The sequence below is a fragment of the Neophocaena asiaeorientalis genome, unplaced genomic scaffold (genome assembly GCF_003031525.2).
Source record: "Neophocaena asiaeorientalis asiaeorientalis breed wild unplaced genomic scaffold, Neophocaena_asiaeorientalis_V1.1 scaffold82, whole genome shotgun sequence".
NCBI classification, from domain to species: domain Eukaryota; kingdom Metazoa; phylum Chordata; class Mammalia; order Artiodactyla; family Phocoenidae; genus Neophocaena; species Neophocaena asiaeorientalis.
Window position 1 is genome coordinate 5063956 of NW_020173068.1, and position 23374 is coordinate 5087329.

A 23374-nucleotide genomic window follows, 5' to 3' on the forward strand; every position below is an offset into this window, starting at 1 on the left:
GCCGGAAGTGGGGGCTGCTGCTCGGCGGCGTGGGGGCTTATGGGCTGCGGCCGAGGCGTGGAACCCGGACGGCGGAGGCAGGAGGTTCCGGGGTCGCTGTGCCGGGTAGGGGGCCTGTGTAGTTGAAGTGGGTCCTGCTGGGAGCTCTGAGGACCCCCACGGTAGGAGACGGTGCTGCCTGATTAAGAGTTCGGGTTTTGGATTCATACCTGTATTGAATTCCCTGCTGTGCGATCTTGGGCAGGTGTTTTAACCTCTCTGGGCCTCAGTTTTCTCATCCGTAAAACGGGGGACGAAGATACTACATGCAGAAAGCTCTCGTCGTGGTACATAGCAAAAAAGCAAAAAGCAGGCCAGCTCACTGGACTTCCTCCTTTCTTCATCGGTATTTGTTGAGCATCCACTAGGTGCTAGGCACTGTGCTAAGCGCTGGCTATACATCCAGGAGCAGGAGGGCAAAGACTTGCTTTCTAGGAGTCTACATTTTGGTGGGAAGACAGGAAATGAGAAAATTAATACTTGGAAAAGATAATTTTATATGCTCACTGGGAAGATAATATAACAAGGTGACATGAACAGTGCTTTTTCAGTCCCTGCTTCACAGCTGACCTGGGGTGCTGCAGGGCAGAGCTTGGCCTCTCCTCCATTTTGGGAATGAGACTCCTGAGGCCCATTGAAGGAAGGTACACCGGCCCTGCCATCCACCTCTGTAATGGGGTATCTCTAAGAGTAGTAATAATAGCTGTGTGCTAATGGGGCACTTGCTGTGTGCCAGGTGTTGTGTGGCATTATGTCATTTAATATTACGCTGTCTCTAAGAGTTATTATCTTCAGTTTACAAATTAGGGGACTGAGGCTCTGAGAGATGATTTGCTTTATGGTGTCCAGCAAGTGGCTGAATCCACATCTGTGACTTTTTTTTTTTTTTTTTTCGGTACGCGGTCCTCTCACTGTTGTGGCCTCTCCCGTTGCGGAGCACAGGCTCCGGACGCGCAGGCTCAGCGGCCACGGCTCACGGGCCCAGCCGCTCCGCGGCATGTGGGATCTTCCCAGACCAGGGCGCGAACCTGTGTCCCCTGCATCGGCAACCACTGCACCACCAGGGAGGCCCGTCTGTGATTCTTGAGTCCAGGCCCTTAATCTCTGTATTATGCTGCCTCCCTGAGGATCAGATCTAGAGGGCATGTTTTATCCAACGTGCCCTTTGCGGTGGTGTGTCAAAGTGTGTAGTGGTTTCTGGCACATAGGGAAGCTTAGGACACGCTGTGCTTTCACTCAGATTCTCATTTAATCCTCACCACCACCTTGTGAAGATATTGTTCATCTTTTACAGGTGAGCTCTTTGTGATCCGGAAAGGTGAAGTATTTACTTAGTGTCACATTGCTTTTTTTCTGGTGGCACCTTCCTCCCCCTCTTTCCATAGGGCTCAGTATGGTGCCTTGAAAGTAATAGGTGCTCATCAGCCATCAGTGAATCAAAGTGGGTTTGGGGGCCTGCTAGGAGACCTGCTGAAGGAGAAGAGATACCTGGAGAGGCAAGGGGGAGCTTTTTTCAAGGCACTTGAAACATGGATCAAGGAGCCTTTTAAGGGGGTGAGGTTTACGTGATGGTCATGGGGTCTTCCACTGAGGCCAAGCAGTGGGATCCTTGTAGAGGAAGACTGAGCTGTCACGAGCTGTAGCTGAGGCTCTGAGAATTGGGCTCTGTTTTGACTGCCTGGAAGAGCCAATTAAGTAGTTGAGTTAGTGGATGTTTACTGCACATCTACAGGGTGCCTAACCCCATGTATTTAGTGGCTGCAGAGTTTGCAGAGCACATGGGGCCAGGTATTAATGTACTGCTAATGAAAGAGTTTTGAATTATATGATGATGAAAGGCCATTAATGTTTTCTGAGGTGGGGTGTGGTCAGGAGACACACGTGGCTTAACCAGCTGCTTACACTTTATGGCAACATGACACACACATTACCCGATGTACGTATATATGAATGTCGCCAAAATAGATTACAGGTGCTCAGCCTGGGACCGTGGTGGTTTTTGTTTGGATGTGTCTCACCTTGGTACCTGATAATAGCATTTTGCGCACAGTATGCATTTCGTTTACTCATTCATTTGGGGATTTTAAACAGAGGAGACACTTGGTCTGATTTTTGATTCAGAAGATTCTCCCTGGCTGCTGTGTAAAAACAGTTTGAGTTAGAGACTAATTTGATGGCTGTTGTGGTGGATGGAGATGAGAGATGGTGGTGGCAAGTCTCAGACACTGTTTTTGGCGCTGGAGATAGGAGGATGAGTGAGACGAGGTCCCTCCCCGCCCTGGCGCTTGTTTGTTTAATACGAAATAATTTTTTGTGCATTATCTCATTTAAACCTCACCTCACCCTTTTCAGATAGGTAGCATTAACTCACAAGATAACTGAGGTGTATTGAAGTTAAGTAACTTGCCCAAGGTTATACAACTAATGAGTGACAGCCTCACGTTCAAACCCAGGCTTCAGATACTCAGCTCTTGGTATGGAGCAAATTGCCTACTGGTCCAGATCTCATCCGGGAATGATTCAAAAATGAAGAGGTAATGACAGTTGCCGAGGTTTGAATGAAGTGCTGTGGGATTAATTTCCCAGTGGAGTTAGGAACTAAATTGTATTGGCTCCTTGTATAACATGGTTTTCTCATTTGAGTTTAAGTAATAGTGTTGATAGTTTGCTTTCTGAAAAGAGTTTACACAGACACATTTTCCTCTCTCCTGCCAGCCTGAAAACAGGTAGCATTTACTGAGCCCGTTGTGTGCAAGTCAGTGTGTCAAGTGCTGCGGGGAATGGGGGAATGTGGGATGTGAGGGCACAGACCTGCCAAGTCATTTATCTCTCTAGACCGCAGTCACCTCTGTTCATAAAAAGGGGATTGGATGGGAGATCTTCATCTTCTGGCTCTCTCATTCTGTAGCTGTGTGACTCGTGAGGCGTGCAGGAGACACGTGGGAAGTCTAGCTAGTCGCTAGGTGAAGGAATGAAGTGCCACAAGAGAGCATGGTGACCCATGGTGGTTCCAAATTTGCTCTGAGTTTTTTTCCTCCTGTTGGTCATATTGATGTCACATGAAACGAGGAAAATTTAAATGTCAAGATCATCTTGAAATTTAATATTTTATAGTCATGTGTCCTCATGGTAATTGCCCAGGGATTTCATTTAGATCTGGATACACCTCCCCTTATCTCATATTGCTTGAGTCTTCCCTTCCCACTGTCTGTTCTCCACCAGTTGTCAGGGTGATCTTTTTCTTTTTTTTTCTTTTTTTTTTCTTTTTTTTGTTTTTAGCCACACTGTGCCAGCGGGATCTTAGTTCCCCGACCAGGGATCGAACCCGTGCCCCTGGCAGTGGAAGCGTGGCATCATAACCACTGGTCTGCCAGGGAAGTCCCAGGGTAATTTTTTCAAACTTAAACGAGAGTGTGATTCTACCCCACTTAAAATCCCCACAGTGGATTCCTTAACAGTTAAAGAGTAAAATCTAAACTCCTCAGCACAGCCTGCAGTCCTAACAGGATCTGGCTTCTTCACTTCTTTTCCCACTTCTGTTCCTGCTATCCCTCTGCTCACTGGCCTGTAGGCACCCTTCTTCCACATCTTCGCGGGGCTGCCTCCTTCTGATTCTTAAGCTCAAACATCAACTCCGAGAGGCTTTCCCTGACCACATTCCCCTCCACCCTCATTACGTAAATGGTTGCCTGAAATGACATTTGTGTATGTGGTCAGTGTCAGACTTATACTAGAAAGTGAGCTTCCTGTGGACAGGCAACTTGTCTTTCCTGCATATCTGTTTCCCCTAGAACAGTGCTTGGTAAACATTTTCAGTTAATGTGTTTCTCTGTGCTTGTTGTTTTGAATTGGAAAGCCTGGCAGAAAGGTGAGGGGCAGATTTTCTAGGGGAGGGGAAAGAATGTGGATGATGGGGCCAGGCAGACTTGGCTGCCAATTCCTAGGGCTTCTGTGCTGCACCTTTTTCCTTATCTGTAAAATGAGGAGAATAAAGTGAGCCTTGCAGTGAGTTGTTGGGTTAAGTGACAAGTGTCTGCTAAGCTTCTGGTGCTTAGTAGGCCCTCAGGTGCCCTGTCTTCAGGAGGCTCAGCAGGGAATTGGTACTAAGGTCTCTTCACTGTGAGGTCATTGCCAACATCTTGTAGTACTTAGGTTATTGACAAGGTTATTTACTTTTTTGATTATAAAAGTGGACATAGTCTTTAAAGAAAATTTGGAAAACTTTATAGTGGAAACTAAAGAGAAATTAATACAAAAGCCCACCATCTGAAGAAAACTGGTGTAAACATTTTGATATGTTAGTGGATAAACTTGGATTGACGTTTTCTAAGCAGAGAACATTTTTGCTTGTGCATCAGCCTCCCTTCATAAAACAGTCATTCCTTTACTTAGTGTCTTTTGTAGCTTAAAATTTTATGCCAATCCCATTAAATTTTATGCCAATCATGTTAAAACGGGGCCTGAATTTTAGGCTGGCTGATGTATTTCATTTCAGGTCATGTTTATTCATGGAATCCAGGCTTGTGGCTGGAATCCTAGTGTCTCTGGTCTGGCCTGTTGGGGAAGAAGGTGAGGCTTATAAATTGAGTGTCCCCACAGGTCTGCCCTGGTGACTCCAGGAAATGCTTGCTCCTTCTTGCTGCCCAATAACACGAGTCCTTCTCTTTTCCTCACATGTGTAGAAGATGGCAGTGAATGTGTACTCAACGTCGGTCACCAGTGATAACCTCAGTCGACATGACATGCTGGCCTGGATCAATGAGTCTCTGCAGTTGAATCTGACAAAGATTGAACATCTGTGCTCAGGTAAGAGAAATCAGTAGGCCCCTTTTCCAGGAAAGTCTGCGGGTCCTTCAGGGATGCACAGGCCCGTATCTGATTGCAAAAGGTGCAGGTTCAGGTTCTGTGTTGGGGCTGCCCAGTTTCTTTCAGCTCTGCCCTGATTCCACTTTTGAGAGGAACTGTGCTTAAAAAGAGCATGCTCTGTTCTGGCCTGTGTGTCCACTGTCTCCTGCTGTAGAGGCTCCATTCTGAGGCCTGCAGCTTAGTCCCAGCTTCTCCATCTGCACTGTTGTGCATCCAAATTTGAAGTGACTTATTTAAGGACAATAGTTACAATTGTTCTAGTTCTATATTAGTTTATCAGTGGTGTTTCTTTTTTTATTTATTTATTATTTATTTTTGGTTGCATTGGGTCTTTATTGCTGCGTGTGGGCTTTTCTCTAGTTGTGGTGAGTGGGCGCTACTCTTCGTTGCGGTGCGTGGGCTTCTCATTGCAGTGGCTTCTGTTGTTGCGGAGCACGGGGTCTAGGCGTGCAGGCTTCAGTAATTGTGGCACGTGGGCTCAGTAGTTGTGGCTCACGGGCTCTAGAGCACAGACTCAGTAGTTGTGGTGCACGGGCTTAGTTGCTCCACTGCATGTGGGATCTTCCCGGACCAGGGGTCGAACCCATGTCCCCTGCATTGGCAGGCAGGTTCTTAACCACTGTGCCACCAGGGAAGCCCCCAGTGGTGTTTCTTATTCCCAAGTAGCACAAGCCCAAACTCAGGCAAGTTTGCCATTTCAGCCACAACTTTATTGACCTACTATTTACTAAGAATCTGGCAGAGAGGTAATGATTTAAAACAAGAACAAAAACATGTTCTGTTTCTGTCTGTACTAATTGTATAACCTTTAGAAAACTAGAGAGAAGAAAATAAAAAATGCCGGTGGTTTCATTTTGAGAAAGCCACTGTTTGGGTGTTTTCTGTGCACATATATATTTGTATATATTCCAGCTTTTTTTCACTTAACATTAAATTGTGGATATTCTCTAGTGTCTTTCACTGTCTTGGAAATAATTACGTTTAATGGCTGTATACTATTTCTTTCTGTAGATATGGTGGAGTTGTTTAATATCTTCCCAATTTTTGGACATTTAGGTTATTTCCAACTTTTCTTTCTTTTTTTAAAAAATAAATATTTATTTAGTTTTGGCTGAGTTGGGTCTTAGTTGCAGCACACAGCATTTTTTTTTTTATTAAGTTTTGTAAACTTTCAGATGATTGTAGAAGTGTACAGGCATACCTCTTTTTTTGTTGTTTCTGTTTTGTTTTTTTCTTAAATTTATTTACATTTATTTATTTAGCTGCGTCGAGTCTTAGTTGCAGCACGTGGGCTCCTTGCGACACACAGGCTTCTGTAGTTGCGGTGTGGGATCAGTAGTTGCGGCGCATGGGCTTAGTTGCCCAGCGGCATGTGGGATCTTAGTTCCCTGAGCAGGGATCGAACCCGTGTCCCCTGCATTGGAAGGTGGATTCTTTTTGGTTTTTTTGGCTGCGTTGGGTCTTCATTGCTGCATGTGGGCTTTCACTAGTTGCGTCTAGCCGGTGCTACTCTTTGTTGTGGTGCGCAGGCTTCTTATTGTGGTGGCTTCTCTTGTTGCAGAGCACAGGCTCGAGGCGCACGGGCTTCAGTAGTTGTGGCATGCAGTCTCAGTAGTTGTGGCACATGGGCTTAGTTGCTCTGCAGCATGTGAGATCTTCCTGGACCAGGGGTTGAACCTGTGTCATTGGCAGGTGGATTCTTTTTTCTCTCTTACATAAGTTGTTTTTTTTGTGTGTGTGTGGTACGCGGGCCTCTCACTGTTGTGGCCTCTCCTGTTGCGGAGCACAGGCTCCGGACACGCAGGCTCAGCGGCCATGGCTCACGGGCCTAGCTGCTTCGTGACACGTGGGATCTTCCTGGACCGGAGCACGAACCCGTGTCCCCTGCATCGGCAGGCGGACTCTCAACCACTGCACCACCAGGGAAGCCCTGGCAGGTGGATTCTTAACCACTACGCCACCAGAGAAGTCCCTGGAAGGCGGATTCTTAACCACTGGACCACCGGGGAAGTGCCCAGGGATCTTTAGTTGTGGCATGCGAACTCTTAGTTGTGGCATGTGGGATTTCGTTCCCTGACCAGGGCTCGAACCTGGGACCCCTGAATTGGGAGCGTGGAGTCTTAGCCACTGGACCACCAGGGAAATCCCTCCCCTGTGAGATTTAATCTCAGTTTTATAGATAGTCAGAGAGGCTAGATGTGAAGTTGTACAGTGAGACAGGGTTGCCCAGGAGTCATGCTTCTTAAACATCAGTTGCTTTGTTAGTCTTAGGCACTGGCTGTTAGTCTTAGATCCGTGCTGCTTTCCCCCTGCTTTCTGTTAATTTCCTCAGTTTCACTGCCACATCCCCATTTGTTGGAGGCTTTTAAAGCACTTGTTTGCCTGGTGATTAATGGGGGGGATGAGGTCATCTTAGTTTTCTTTGGAGCCAGCTTTTTCACCAGCAGTTTCTCCCTAAAAATTACTTCTTTCTATTATAAATATACTCCAAGATGTATTTCACTTAGTTAATTCAAAAATGAGATCTCTTTTCACATGTAGATAAGTTGTATATGTGCTGATCTGGCTCCAGATTTGTCTCATTCAGACAGGGAGCTGTCATGAGTAGTCAGGACTTGGCATGAAGAGACTTCAGTCTGCACTGAGCCATGTGACTTTGGACGAGCCCCATAACTTTAAAAAAAAATTATTTTATTCTTAGTTATTTATTTTTATTTCTTGGCTGCTCCGTGCAGCATGTGGGATCTTAATTCCCCAACCAGAGATTAAACCCACACCCCTTGCATTGGAAGCACGGAGTCTTAACCACTGGACCACCAGGGAAGTCCCAAGTCCCATAATGTTCTGGTTCCTCATCTATAAACTGGGGTAGTAGGATCTGGTTCACCTTTTGCACTGTTGTGAGGCTCACCTGTAAAAATAGCTCTCAGATACTGATTCTGCACCAGACCCTTGAGGTGAACCTAGATCTCTCAGGGGCAGGACACATTCTTGTTTTACACAGGAGGAGACTGCACGGGGCACAGCTTAGACGTTATAGAGCCTGATTTTGAACCCAGGATCTTTCTGACCACACAGCCTATACTCTTTCTGCTGTATACATGCTGTGTCTTTTAAAAGAAGCATTTGGAGGAGAGTTGAACAAATGTAAATTACATATTATCAATTATAGTGATATTGTCTCATTAAAAATCTGAAGAGTTTCAACTTTGCCTGCTGCCTGCCATTTTTCTTATCCTAGATAAAGGGCTTTTCCCCAGTAGAACGTGCAGAATACTTCTTTTTTTTTCTTTGAAAATTTATTTATTTATTTATTTTTGGCTGCATCAGGTCTTCGTTGCTGCGCTCAGCCTTTCTTGTTGCAGCGAGTGGGAGCTACTCTTCATTGCGTTGAGTGGTTTTCTCATTGTAGTGGCTTCTCTTGTTGTGGAGCACGGGCTCTAGGCTTGCGGGCTTCAGTAGTTGTGGCACGTGGGCTCAGTAGTTGTGGCTCATGGGCTGTAGAGCACAGGCTCAGTAGTTGTGGTGCACGGGCTTAGTTGCTCTGTGGCATGTGGGTTCTTCCCAGACCAGGGCTCGAACCCGTGTCCCCTGCGTTGGCAGGTGGATTCTTAACCACCAGGGAAGTCCCAGCGCAGAATACTTACGCACGTGATTTGTAAACAAACTTCTGTTCACAGCTAGCTCACCTCTTGAGAGCCGTGTGGGACTTTTCTCAGAGTATGTAGAAGGTTGTGTTGTGTTTCACATTGACGTTTAGGAAATGGGGTCTCAACTTCCAGTATGAGACCAAACAGGATGAGCCGCAGACACCGTGTCCCTGAAAAAGGTCTGCTGCCTGGGGATTGGAGTCAGAGAGAAAGTGAGGCTCCTCAGATTCTCGTGTTTACTGAGGCCCGAGGAGAATCCGAGTGACGTTTAACACTGGAGCCTGGTCCCTCCTGATCTTACCTCTGACGAGCAGGGGGTCATGCAGATCAGAATTCTCTACCAAGCCCAAGCTTTGAAAGGTAGGAATAGGTTTTTCCCTTGAGAGGGCAAAGCTCTGAGGTCGTACACTATTCATGTGCTGGCTGCCTGTGAAACGGCTGAGTTTTATCAGCATTGTGGGCTCCCTGCCTCCAACAGTGAAGTGAGCCATTGCTTAGCTCTTGTAGTGAGATAAGGTGAGGATGACTTTCAGTGATAGAGTGGCCGCTTGTTTCAGGATTCATTACATTCCGTAGTCTCTCTGTTTTGGAGAGTTAGTCAAGTATTTTGAAAAGATAGTCATCAAGGAAAAAACCCTGATCACAGAGAAAGATTCTGATGGGATCGCTTGTGTCAGAAGGGGGATGCTGAAAAAAAAAGGAGTTCCCTGGTGGCCTAGTGGTTAAGATTCTAGGCTTTCACTGCCGTGGCCTGGGTTCAATCCCTGGTTGGGGAGCTGAGATCCTGCAAGCCAGGCAGTGTGGCCCCAAAGAAGGGGTGGGGGTGGGGGTGCCATTTGCTTTCCATTCCTCTCTTCCTTCGATTCCAGTCCACGATCAGGCCCCTCTGCGCTTTTCCAAGGGCCCAGCATGGTGCTCTGAACATGTCAGGTGGCCCTCACTGAATGTTCTCAGATCCCCCTTCCTTGCCTTCTCCCCTCCATCCTGGCCTCCTTCACAGTTCTGTGCTGTACAGAGTAGAAGAGGTGTTTGGATGCTCCCAGGCAAAAGCTAGGTTTCCTTTTTTCTTAGCTCGTTGTGGGGCCCTGCCAGCCCTCAAGTTGATATAAAATAGCTTGTCAGTCTTGCTCCCAGAGCTGCTCTGAGAGTGAGACCAAGAGCCTGACCAGGCCTCACCCATTTTGTTTTCTCCTCAAGTTGGCCCCCTTTTCCAGACACTCCATTTGGGGCCATAATTCCACCATTCTTCTAGTGTCGCAGGCCTGAGAATCATCTTTTTAGGCTAACTCACAAAATTCTCTGTGTCTTCTGCAGGGTCTTTTGCTGTAACCCCTTCTCAGTTGGCAGGCTGCTGCCATAGTGGCCTCCTAACAGGGCCCTACGTTCCCTGCAGGATCCCCTCCCCCACTCTTCTTTTACTGTATCAGATAGTCTGCAGCCTTTCAAAGAGACCATTTTTTATTGTCACTTCTCTGCTCAAGGAAGTACCTCTTTAAATTATTTTGCCTAATTCTTCAAGTACCTCTTGGTGTTAATTAAAGCAAGAGACAAGAAACTTATTTCCTTCTGATTATAAGTAATTAGGTCTTCTTCATAGAAACATTAAGAAGAAAACCATAATCTGCTGTATTGTCACGAGTGATAGTTATTGTTATCTTTTAGCTGTATTTTTTCCCCCTAATTATGGTTTAATTTATTGAACTCTTACTATAGGCCAGGCACTTTCTAAAGTGCTTTACCTATATAACCTCGGTGTGGGGGGGTGGGGCGGAGGTAAGGACTGTCGTCACCATTTTATAGATAGAGAAACTGAGACAGAGAAGTTAAACAGCTTGCCCAAGGTTACTCATTTTAGCTGTACGTTCAGTATTTTCTATCATTTTAAAACATAATTGACATACTTTTTGAATAACTGAAAGTCTCAAATGGTTTAAAATTCAAAAGGAACAAAAAGATAGACAGCAAAAAGTCTCCTGTGAAAAGTAAGCCCATCTACTAGCCACCCAGTTCCCCAACCCTGAAGTAACCAGTGTTATCAGCTGGGTGGCCTCCAGAGAGAGTGTATACAAGCAGAAACATCCATCTGTCTGTGTTTTGTGTGTGTGTTCTCTTCCCCCCTTTTACACAAGTGGTAGTGTTTAATTGCACTGAACACTCTGGAGAGTGTTCCATGTCCACGTAGCAGGTGCCACTTTCCTTTCTTTTATGGCTGTGTAGTGCCATAATTTCCTTGGATCAGTCCCCTATTAATGGACATTTAGTTTGTTTCCAGTCTATTGCTATTACAGACTGTTGCAGTAAATAACAAATACAAGCACACAATGTTGTACGGTTTTGTTTCTTGCTTTTAAAATTAAAATAGGATTATGTTTCACTTGTTAAGATGTCTCGAGGCCGACTTTTTTTTTTTTTTTTTTTTTTTTTTGCTGTACGCGGGCCTCTCACTGCTGTGGCCTCTCCTGTTGCGGAGCACAGGCTCCGGACACGCAGGCTCAGTGTCCATGGCTCACGGGCCCAGCCGCTCCGCGGCATGTGGGATCCTCCCGGACCGGGGCACGAACCCGCGTCCCCTGCAACGGCAGGCAGACTCCCAACCACTGCGCCACCAGAGAAGCCCGAGGTCGACTTTTAATGTCTGCGTTAATGGCTCCTCACAGCCTTCTATTTCCAAATTTTATTCATCCTTTAAGATGACTTAAGCCTCACCTACTTCCAAAAGCCTGAACACTTTTACATTTAATAGAGTGTTTCCTTTGTGTAAAACTTTGAGGACTCTTAATCTAGAGTTTTCTGATAGGAAGGCATTTATCCTTTTTTTTTTGTTTGGCCGTGACGGAGCATGTGGGATCTTAATTCCCTGACCAGGGATCGAACCCATGCCCCCTGCACTGGAAGTGCAGAGTCCTAACCTCTGGACCGCCAGGGAAGTCCTGAAAGGCATCTATCCTGTGTAGAATATTGACTTCAGCTTTCATCTAATTCTCCAAGGGACCCTTGACCCAAAAGGGTTGAGAGCCAGTGCACTTGAGATATTGCAAGCTTTTGGAGAAGGGGCTGCATTGTGCCCTTGTGTGTTCTGTGCTTGTAGCACAGATCCTGGCAGAATGGGGCTGCAGTCAGCGGAGACTTGGTGGTTGGTGCCATGACACAGCTGGTCCAGCCCTAAGTCTGTCTGCATTTTCCAGCCACAGATTTTACATAGACCTGTTCTCCTGCCCCAGATCATTGGGACAGCAGCCATGTAAGAGGGGTTCTCTTCTTCTTTTTTTTTTTTTTTAAATTTATTTATTTTTGGCTGCATTGGGTCGTTGTTGCTGTACGTGGGCTTTCTCTGGTTGTGGCGAGCGGGGGCTACTTTTCGTCGAGGTGGATGAGCTTCTCATTGCGGTGGCTTCTCTTATTGCAGAACACAGGCTCTAGGCATGCAGGCTTCAGTAGTTGTGGCATGCGGGCTTCAGTAGTTGTGGCTCGCGGGCTCTAGAGCATAGGCTCAGTAGTTGTGGTGCACGGGCTCAGTTGCTCCGAGGCATGTGGGATCTTCCCAGAGCAGGGATTGAACCCACGTCCCCTGCATTGGCAGGTGGATTGCCAAGCACTGCACCACCAAGGAAGACCTGAGGGGTCCCCTTCTTACCCTGCTTATGTTGCCAGCTTTTGTTACTAAGGCAGAGACTGGAAGGAAAGCCCCTTTTAACCTCTTCTGAAACAAGCTGAGACATCTACAGGCCAGGAGTTTTGAGCCCTTTTGTAAAAAAGCAGCTGACAGACTTCTTTGTAAAAAACATTTACCTTCTTTTTTTGTGTTTGATTATAAAATAATATTCATTGTAGTACATAATTAATATTTTAAAAATAGAATGTATTCAGTACCAGTCCCCAGAGATGGCCACTGTTCAATCATTTTTGATGTAAAAAACAATAACTTTGTATGGTTTAATCTAATACATTGTGTTTTCTTTCTATTTTATAATATTTAATTTATTTATTTTTGGCTGCATCAGGTCTTAGTTGTGGCATGTGGGATCTTCGTTGAGACATGCGGCATCTTTCCTTGCATTGCGTGGGCGTCTCTCTAGTTGTGGCATGTGGGTTTTCTCTCTCTAGTTGTGGCACGCGGGCTCTCTCGTTGAGGCACGCAAGCTTAGTAGTTGTGGCTAATGGGCTTAGTTGCCCTGTGGCATGTGGGATCTTAGTTCCCTGAGCAGGGATTGAACCCACGTCCCCTGCATTGGAAGGTGGATTCTTTACCATTGGACCACCAGGGAAGTCTCCACATTGTGTTTTCTTCTAGTCTTTTTTTTTCTATGCATATATATTAAGATGGATATTTTTACATATATGAAGACATTTTATAGATATGTTTTTGTATCTTGCTTTTTCTTGTAATATTAAATCTTGAGCTTCCCCCCCACAATTAAAAAAAATGTGCTTTGAATGCTTGCATAATATTCTCTTAGGTGATGGTGTGCAAATTACGTAATTGATTGCTCCTATTTTTGGACATATCGGTTGCTTCCATTTTTTACTCTTGTAAATAAAGTTACACAAGTTTCATGTGTAAATCTTTGCTGTATTTTTTAAAAATTGGTATTACTTTATTAAATTCACTTTTTTTTTTTTTTTGCTGCACTGATGGCTTGTGGGATCTTAGTTCCCTGACCAGGGATTGAACCCAGGCCCTCGGCAGTGAAAGTGCAGAGTCCTAACCACTGGACAGCCAGGCTATAATTTCTTAAAAAATCATTTCCTTAGGTTGGCTCCCCATGTGTTTATCAGCTGTTTACATTTTTTTGTGTGAATTGTCCAGTTGTTTTGTCTATTTTTAGTGGGGTCTCAGTGTTTTTCTTTGTTAAATCTTTTTCAGTCAGAGTGTAGCAGCATGGTATACCTCTTTCTTCCTTGATTCAGGAAATGCTTCTTTATTCCAGGGTAGGGTGTTCTAATATGGTGTATAATGACATGGAAAAGAGCAATGGACCGGAAGTCAGGATACCTGGGGTCTGGTTCTAAGCTTGGTCTCTTTTTTTTTTTAATTTTTTATTTATTTATTTTTGGCTGTGTTGGGTCTTCGTTTCTTTTCGCGGGCTTTCTCTATGGTCTCTTGCCTCTGTAGTCTTTGGCCACAGTTTTTGGTCCTCAGTTTTTACATTTATAATGGCTATAAGGATTCTTCTATCACTAAAGTAAGAACAACATTCTTCAAGCAGGTTTTTTCTGAGAAGCAGATGACTGCCGTTTTGAATGGAAAGTCCCACGAATGGCCTGAGATTTTAGTAAATGCTCATTATTTTGCTGGTTCAGAAAGAATATCTTTCATGTGTAAAGCAGTGCTGTGGGTGTAGATGCTTAATAGATTATCTTCTGTGTGTGTGTGTTTTTTTTTTTTTTTTTTTTTTTTTTTTTTACAGGGCTTGAACCGTGTGTCCCCTGCATTGGCAGGCAGATTTTTAACCACTGCGCCACCAGGGAAGCCCTGTGTGTGTTTTAAGTTGATTTGTATGCATCAGGATCCAAACCAGATCTGTACATTGCAATTGGTAAATTATGACTTAAATCTCCTTTATTTAATTTATTTATTTTTTTAAAATTTATTTATTTACTTTACTTATTCATTTTTGGCTGCGTAGAGTCTTCGTTGCTCTGAGCAGGCTTTAGCTAGTTGCGGCTAGCGGGGGCTACTCTTCGTTGCGGTGCGCGGGCTTCTCACTGCGGTGGCTTCTCTTGTTGCGGAGCACGGGCTCTAGATGCGCGGGCTTCAGTAGTTGTGGTGCCTGGGCTTCAGTAATTGTGGCTCGTGGGCTCTAGAGTGCAGGCTCAGTAGTTGTGGCGCATGGGCTTAGTTGCTCTTGCGGCATGTGGGATCTTTCCGGACCAGGGATCGAACCCGTGTCCCCTGCATTAGCAGGCGGACTCCCAACCACTGCGCCACCAGGGAAGCCCAGTGCCTCCATTTTAAGAAGCATAAATATTGCTAATTCATTGCCTGGTACATAATTCCCACAGTATATTTCTGTTGGATGAGTAAATAGCCACCTCAAGAATCAGGCTTTCACTTTCTGGTGCTCCTTTCTACTAAGCATGTCACTCTGGTCATTGAAATGCTTCTGCTTTCTTTGTATCTTTCCAAAAATAACGATAATGGCACTGTTTATGCCAGATCTGGCAGGGAACCAGTTTGGCCTGATGTAAAATAAGTTGAATATGCATATTAAGGCGGCCTCGTTCTGCAGAACACCTGTTGCTTAGTCGCTGGATTTCTTGCCTCCTTTCCTGAAAGGGCAGTAAGTGCACATGAAGCCTGCCCTGTATTAGGAGAGTGTATTTTGGTAGGCATTAGAGAAGTAACATTCCTGGAAATATTAAGTGCCAAGAGAACACTTTTGGGGGTGGTGATGGATAAAAATGGGCAAGTGGAGGAAGGAGTGAAATTGGGGAGCAAATGAGATGAAATATATGCAATGATTTCTTATAGTGGCCTTTAAGATTGAAAAAATTTAAATGGAGGAACACAAAAATGTCTTCTGTTCAACTTTGTTTATAAAATAATAGGTAAGTTTATTTAGAGATGTAAAAAGCTCAGGGAGGCAAACATCTTAGAAAAAACTTTTTTTTTAAACCTGTGTCAGAGGATGGATCTTTGAAATACAGGGGAAATCCCTCCTCCCGCTGACATTCATTTTTCTTTGTAGTTGTCATTTTATTGTCATGCTGGTTTTCTTATAAAGAATAGTTTTAAAATTTCATGGGAACATTCCTCTTTTCATCATGGGGTTCCAGGTTGCAAGTGTGTTGTAGAACTTACAAGCTAAAACCACAGTCCTATTACCAATTTCGAAGTCAAGTGGTAATGAAGCTTTGGGGTTTTGTAGGTCCACTTCACAACTTTTAAAATTTAGTGGGTTAAGCAGGTTTGGGTAAATTTTCACTCTGCTGCTTTAATAGCTACTGCATTTAATGACCTAGTGTGTATTTTCTTCTGTTACTCATTCAGGGGCTGCCTATTGTCAGTTTATGGACATGCTGTTCCCTGGCTCCATTGCCTTGAAGAAAGTGAAATTCCAAGCTAAGCTAGAACACGAATACATCCAGAACTTCAAAATACTACAAGCAGGTTTTAAGAGGATGGGTGTTGACAAAGTAAGTAAACTTTATTCTTTCATTTAGGGTGTTTCTTAACTAGTGGTAATTACTAAGGATACAGATTCTGGGCCATGACTTTGGACATTTTTGTTTTTCTTTTCCCAGTTTATATGGTTATCTTTTCTCCAGTTAACAGAATTTACTGGGAGCAAAGTTTCCCTCTGCTCTCCTACCCCCGGTTCCCTTACGGTCTTCTTTCTTCATTATGAAGTTGGTAACTGTCTGAAAAATCAATCTGTAAATCTCTACCCATGATTTTTAAAAAAAATTTTATTACTGTTTAATCTCTATAAGTCTGAGGTCTAACTCGTTTAATCTCTGAATTTACTTCTGTAAAGCATACCATATGGTAGAATAAGTAGCTCTAATAGAGAAGATTCTAGAAGTACTTGATTTTTATAGTAAAGTACAAAGAAGATGGCTGGCAGGTGCTGGAATGTTCCCTTTTGCTCCCAAGGTTATTTGAAGCTACCAGAAACACAGACCACGAGGCTTCATTAGGGTAAATAGCTTTGTTTTAGTAGATAACAAATTATTGCAAAATTAAGTAGTTTCCCCCCATTAGAAGGGCTTATCCTTTAAGCCATTTGGGGGGGGGCATTTTTTTTAGTAAAGCTTGTAATCGTCCCCTGATTATCTTACTGCTGTATCTGGTTTTTATTTACTTTGAAATCAGTCTTATTTTTTAGTTTTGTCTCTGTACAATATATAAAATACACATTTGTGTTGGAAGAATATCGTTTAGTTATCAGGCATAGTTTAAACTAGGTGTAGCTTATTATATGCAGTAATTTTTCTTTTTATGGAATTTATTTTTTTGAATAAGGAAAATTTTTGAAGTATATAAGTTAGAATAGTGCAGTGATCTCCCATGTACCTCAGTGATTATCAACTCAGGGCCAATTTTGTTTCATGTATACCTCTACCCCTCCCCCTGTACTCGTGGATTATTTTGAAGTGAGTTACAGACATAACATTTTATTTGTAAATGTTTCAGTATCACACAGAGAAATTTAAAAAAAATTATTTGCTCAGATGGGTGGATATAGTTCAGATTGTAACTGGAATCCTTGAAGAGTTAAAAGATAATTAAGCTGTGGCCAGCAGTCCCACCATTTGAAGTAATACCTGATAACACAGTATTCTTGTACAATAAAAAACTTACAGGTCCTTTGAAGTATGTTTAATAGGACTGGAATTACTTGAAAAACATACCATTTTGTAGAAGTCTATCCCAGGACTGATTCCGTACATTGACCTATTTTTAAGACAGAATTTTTTTTAGCACAGTTCATCGTGGATGCCTGTGGTTAGTTTGTGCTCTGGATTTCATACCTTGTGACAGGCACCGTGGCCGTGCAAGTTCCATGGGAGCTTTACTCTTTACAGTGGAATGACATATCTTAGGATGTGTTTGGATGTGTATATGTGACTTAATGTATGATACTTGTTTCTTTTGCATTTCTGATTTCTTTTGATGGACTTGGAGGGGGACTGGCTGTTGTTAAGTTCTCTGTGGAAGGCAAATTGAATGAAACTTGCTCTACAAACTTCCAGGGGCTTACTTAGCACTTAGTTCTTGCCTCTAAAATATTTTTTTCTCCTTTGGCAGAGCTTTATACTGATTTGATGGACATGTTTGATGCTTGACAGAAGCTTCTTCTTGCTTTGGGCTAAATAGTCTTTTGTTTCTCTGCAGATAATTCCTGTGGACAAATTAGTAAAAGGAAAGTTTCAGGACAATTTTGAATTCGTTCAGTGGTTCAAGAAGTTTTTTGATGCAAACTATGATGGGAAAGACTATGACCCTGTAGCTGCCAGACAAGGTCAAGAAACTGCAGTGGCCCCTTCCCTTGTTGCTCCAGCTCTGAACAAACCGAAGAAACCTCTCAGCTCTAGCAGTGCAGGTAAAACAAACGAACAAACAAACCAAAAAAACCCCAAAAGCCCCCACACAAAAAATACCATTTCCAAATACATTCATTCTTATAGTATTCAGTCAGAAGGGTTTGGGTAGCCGTAGGCTTAGGGAGCTTAAAGAGCATGAGCCCAGCCACATGGCCGAGGCATGGATTGTGGCATCAGGGCCCTGTGTTTGTTCTTAGATCTCTGGAGTCCTGTGTAATCACTTCACCTCTACCCTGCTGTTTCCTCCTCTGTAAAAGGGGAATTTCAGTACTTGCCCCTAGAGGGCTGTTCTTGAGGCCTGAATGAGTTACTGTATCGATTTGGCCAACACATTTTAGTTGGAATAGACGTCCCTCAGGTTAGCTCACGTAAAAGAGAGTTCATTTGAACACAAGGGCATTTCATCTTAGAGCCCTCAGATGGGAAGTTGCAACCATACCTGAACTCCCAGGAACTGAAGGAGCTTTCTAGGTCTCTTGGGGACTGCTCTTGGCTCTGTGTCATTGTTCTGTCTGCAGACCAGCTTCCTGTGCTTACTCACGCCTTCCCTGCCATCCCTAGAGTGCTAAGTTCTGTGCTGCCAGCAGACTCTAGGAGTCAGGGGGAGCCTGTTTTTAGACACTTTCTTTAAAAGTCTTGTCCTGGTAGGTTTCCCCAAATTGTTTGCAGTAGTTCACTCACAGAACATATACTTTGGGGCAGGATGGATGTTCTGCAGATGCTAACTCCTCCTCAGAATGTGGCACGAACGTTAGTTAAAGTCGTGTAGTACCTTGAGAGAGGCTGATCCGTCTGGTAGGTAGAGAGGGACATTGAGTACTTTGTAATTTTGATAGCTTTATTGGGCTCTGATTCACTTACCATACAATTCACCCATTTAAAGTATACAATTGAATGGTTTTTAGTACATTCATAGGTGTGTTCTACTATTGCCATAATCAGTTTTAGAACATTTTCATTACCCCCCAGAAGAAACCTCATGTGTGCTTAATAGCAGTCACTTCCCATTTTCCCCCAACTCTCCTCCCTCCCTGCCAATCCTAGGCAACTACTAATCCACTCTCTGTCTATGGATTTACTTATTCTGAACATTTCTGAGTGGGATTATAGAATACATAGTCTTTTGTGTCTGGCTTCTTTCATTTAGCATAATGTTTTCAAGGTTCATCCGTATTGTATCATATATCAGTACTCCATTCCTTTTTATGGCTAAATAACATTCTATTGTATGGTTGTAGCACATTTTATTTATTCATCAGTTGATGGTGATTTGAGTTCTTTTCAGTTTTTAGCTTTTACGAACAATGCTGCTATGACCATTCATATACAAGTTTCTGTGTGGGCGTATGTTTTCTCTTGGGGTATATATCCAAGAGTATATACTCTTTTTTTTAAAAAAAATTTTTTAACGTCTTTATTGGAGTATAATTGCTTTACAATGGTATGTTTCTGCTTTATAACAAAGTGAATCAGCTATAAATATAGATATATCCCCATATCTCCTCCCTTCCTATCCCACCTCTCTAGGTGGTCACAAAGCACCGAGCTGATCTCCCTGTGCTATGCGGTTGCATCCCACTAGCTATCTATTTCACATTTGGTAGTATGTTTAAGTCCATGCCACTGTCCCACTTCGTCCCAGCTTATCCTTCCCCCTCCCCGTGTCTTCAAGTCCATTCTCTACGTCTGTGTTTTTTCTCCTGTCCTGCCCCTAGGTTCTTCAGAACCATTTTTTTTTCTTTAGATTCCATATATATGTGTTAGCATACAGCATTTGTTTTTCTCTTTCTGACTTCACTCTGTAGGACAGACTCTAGGTCCATCCACCTCACTACAAATAACTCAATTTCGTTTCTTTTTATGGCTGAGTAATATTCCATTGTATATTTGTGCCACATCTTCTTTATCCATTCATCTGTCAGTGGACACTTAGGTTGCTTCCATGTCCTGGCTATTGTAAATAGAGCTGCAATGAACATTGTGGTACGTGACTTTTTTTTTTTGCGGTACATGGGCCTCTCGCTGTTGTGGACTCTCCCGTTGTGGAGCACAGGCTCCAGACGTGCAGGCTCAGTGGCCATGGCTCACGGGCCTAGCCGCTCCATGGCATGTGGGATCTTCCTGGACCGGGGCACAAACCTGTGTCCCATGCGTTGGCAGGCGGACTCTCAACCACTGTGCCACCAGGGAAGCCTCATGACTCTTTTTAAATTATGGTTTTCTCAGTGTATATGCCCAGTAGTGGGATTGCTGGGTCATATGGTAGTTCTGTTTTTAGTTTTTTAAGGAACATCCATACTGTTCTCCATAGTGGCTGTATCATTTTACACTCCCAGCAACAGTGCAAGATTCCCTTTTCTCCACACCCTCTCCAGCATTTATTGTTTGTAGATATTCTGATGATGGCCATTCTGACTGGTGTGAGGTGATATCTCATTGTAGTTTTGATTTGCATTTCTCTAATGATGTTGAGCATTCTTTCATTTGTTTGTTGTCAATCTGTATCTCTTCTTTGGAGAAATGTCTGTTTAGGTCTTCTGCCCATTTTTGGATTGGGTTGTTTGTTTTTTTGATACTGAGCTGCATGAGCTGCTTGTAAATTTTGGAGATTAATCCTTTGTCAGTTGCTTCATTTACAAATATTTTCTCCCATTCTGAGGGTTGTCTCCAAGAATATATACTCTTGGAGCAGAATTCTTGGGTCATATGGTAACTCTGTGTTTAACCTTTGACAGAACTACCTGACAGTTTTCCAAAGTGACTGAATCATTTTATTTTCCCATCAGCAGAGTATATGAGGGTTCAGATTTCTCCAAATATTGAGTACTTTTATTCTTTAGCTTCTTAGAATGGGGAACTGCATAGATAACCCTGTGCATTTCATGTTTCAGATGCTGCTAACAGGCATGTGGAGACTTGCATTAAGTATTTAGTCTTCAGGTTAAGCATGTGCTAGAGATCCTCCAGCGGAAATGCCTGTTACTGTGGGTGAAAGGCCTGATGGTTATTGAACAGTTTGGGATGTCAGGAAAATGAGATATTTTTAAGCCTGGCATAATGTACAAGCTTTACAAAATACTTGCTGAATGAATAAAATCATGAATGATAAATTTACCTTGAGGTAGCCCATTCTTGATTATTCTTAATTATTTTAACTTGTAGATAGATTGGCTCCTTGTCGCTTTTTCCTCGTCTTTGTCTGCTTTGGCCATTCATACTGAGAGAAATCTTTAAGTACTGGTCAGTGTGCTGCTTTTCTCTCCTAACCCTTCTAAACACCTTTTAAAAGGGAAGCAGGATGGGGTTTTGAAGTCATTAGTGGTCAAAGCAGGCTCTACCCCCTCATCTTCCCAATCCAAGGAGCCTGAGGTTCTGAGTTAGGAGGCACCTTACTTTCCAGATGGGGAATTGTGGGCACCCCACGACAGCTGGGATTGTGAGCTCCTGGCCTGAAGTTTTCCTTTGCTTCATAAAGCTGCCCTGTCTGTGGATGTGGTTGGAGCTGGGTTAAGGTAGATCATCTGTATGTACCAGGATGACTTTGCCTCTTTCAGATGATAGTCCTGTCCACCCCAGCGGAAAAAAGGCCATGCCAAAGGACTTATTCCCAGCACGAAAGATCGTGGCTAAAATTGGTACTTAAATGTGCTGCCAGGATGAAAAACCACTTTGGGCAAACATGGGGTGCAGTCTTGCATGCTGGGCTCTCTCTGTTGGGTCTCCTCACTGCATAGCTGTGGAGGGCAGTTGGTCACAGCCTCCTTTTGTTGTCTGGTGGGTTCTTTTTTGTCTTGAAATTTCTCCTCTTAAAAAAAAAAAACAACTCTGCTCCTCTCAGCTCCACAGAGGCCCATTGCAACACACAGAACTACTGCAACCCCTAAGGCTGGCCCGGGCGTGGTGCGGAAGAATCCTGGTGTGGGGAACGGGGATGACGAAGCAGCCGAATTGATGCAGCAGGTAGGCACCTCTTGTGTCCAAGACAGGAGCCACCTTGGGGGAAAGGTGCTTGCTGCCCTGACCAGGGAGGCTTGTCCGTGTTCTTGTGGGAAGACCTGCCTTGTGTGCATACCAAAGCAGTCTTCATGACACGTGTGAGCACTTTGGAGCTGGTGGGCACTGCGAGCCTGGAGGAGATGATGGAAGAGAGAGGGACCCGGCATTTTTGAGCGCTGTTACATCTATTTCTGTTAGAAACCCATGTCTGTTTGGAAACCTGCCCATACGGTGGAACCCTGTTGAAAGTCTTTGGAACGCTGTCAGGGTTCTGTGGGATTCGGAGAATGTCTCCTGAATTTTGGCTCTGACAAAAGATAGATTTCCCTTCTAAATGATAATTTAAAAAAAGATTCCGCAGTCTCTCTGCTGAAATCCTGGGCCACTAGAGTATCAAGTTGAGAGTGGAACTGGTATGCAAAGCCTATTGCTTTTCTGTTCTTAATAGGTCGATGATTTGAAACGTCTTCAGGATTAAATATCCTGAAGGTACTTGGGAGAGGTCTCTGTAGATCAGAACAAATTTTAGACTTTTAGACATTTTCTCACTAATTCTTATAGTTTTATTTGTTTGCTTTTGGATGATTCTCTTGATTAATTCCAGATTTAAAATCAAGGATGCTCTGTGATTCCTGTGACTTTGGGATTGAACCCTTTTACTTTCCTTTTAAAAGCCAAGTCCTAAAGCCTGGAGGAAATGGCCTCACTTTAATCTAGAAGCTCTTGTGACCCAGATCATACTTCTAGGAAATCAGGACACAAAAGCCTGCTCAAAGATCACATTTGTTTTTTTTCATTCTTTGATTTGTGTGTGCCTCATGGTCACAGGTGCCTTGGGAGCGTGGAAGTGACTGGGTCACCATCCCCATTGTTGTGGCAGCCTCAAGCACCCTGTGGGCACTGTCACTGTGAGTGCATAAGTCCTGGAGAATAAGGAGCCTTCCCTGTAACTGTTGGTGTCCAGGCACAGGTGTACACAGGAAGCAGTCTCAGTGAGAAATAGGGTAAAGAGGTGTCATTGCCGAGGCCTGGCAGCCAGCACTGGGTTGGCCTTGTGCTCTCCAGGAGAAGATGCAGTAGGTTCCATGGGACTGCTGTTCAACTGGTGTCCGGTGTGAGGGAGCACTGACTTTGGGTTGCGTAGATTTGGGGCGCATCCTGGCTCTGCCACTTAACTTCTACTTGGGGCAAGTCAGTTAACCTCTCCGAATTCACTGCCTCGTATGCAATGGGGCTAATACTTTGGTCACGGTAGTTGAGCGGATTTCATGAGCTGATGTTTTGCCAAGTACCTGGAAGGGTGTTTGGGATAAATGGGGTAAATGGCAGTGGATGAAAGACAGTTGTGATCGTCATGGTTCTTGTCTATGGGCTTGATAGAGTGAAATAGGTTCTGAAGTATGTTTTAAAAGTTCATAGGAGTTAGATTTTTTTTGGTGAAACACACAACTGTTAATAGCAAAAACAAAACTGCCATTTTTAGAGTGTGAGCGCCAGTGCTCTTCTAAGCATTTTCTTTCATTTTTGCAGCAGCTGTGTGAAGTGTTACAGAGGACAGTGAGGCTTGGAGAGGTTAAATAGCCTGAGTTGAGGTTTGGACCCAGCTCACAGCCAGCTGGTCCAGCCCTGCCTCAGAACTGATTTGTTTGGCCTGAACAGGGTTTTGATTTTTATTATTATTTTTTTTAATATGAAGGATTTCCAGGTTGCCGAAGTCCTGAGCACAACTTGTTACTGACTCCCATGGCTCATTTACATGATGTCTCTAACCCTGA

The 23374-nt window shown here is 43.8% G+C and overlaps 1 protein-coding gene across 6 annotated transcripts in view; it reads left to right on the forward strand.

The window, feature by feature from the left end:
- Positions 1–23374, forward strand: part of MAPRE1 (microtubule associated protein RP/EB family member 1) — a 45014-nt gene that overhangs the window by 11493 nt on the left and 10147 nt on the right. For 5 of the 6 annotated variants that reach the window (XR_003003005.1, XR_003003004.1, XM_024742958.1 and 2 more), the window contains exons 1-5: positions 30–161; positions 4722–4845; positions 15547–15692; positions 17395–17602; positions 21442–21563. Coding sequence is in view for 4 of the 6 variants with exons in the window: in XM_024742958.1 (XP_024598726.1) it covers positions 4725–4845; positions 15547–15692; positions 17395–17602; positions 21442–21563 (597 nt within the window). In the remaining 2 variants the exon portion in view is untranslated. Of the gene's footprint in view, positions 1–29; positions 162–4721; positions 4846–15546; positions 15693–17394; positions 17603–21441; positions 21564–23374 lie in introns of those variants that run through there. The other variant, XM_024742956.1, reaches the window with a different exon arrangement.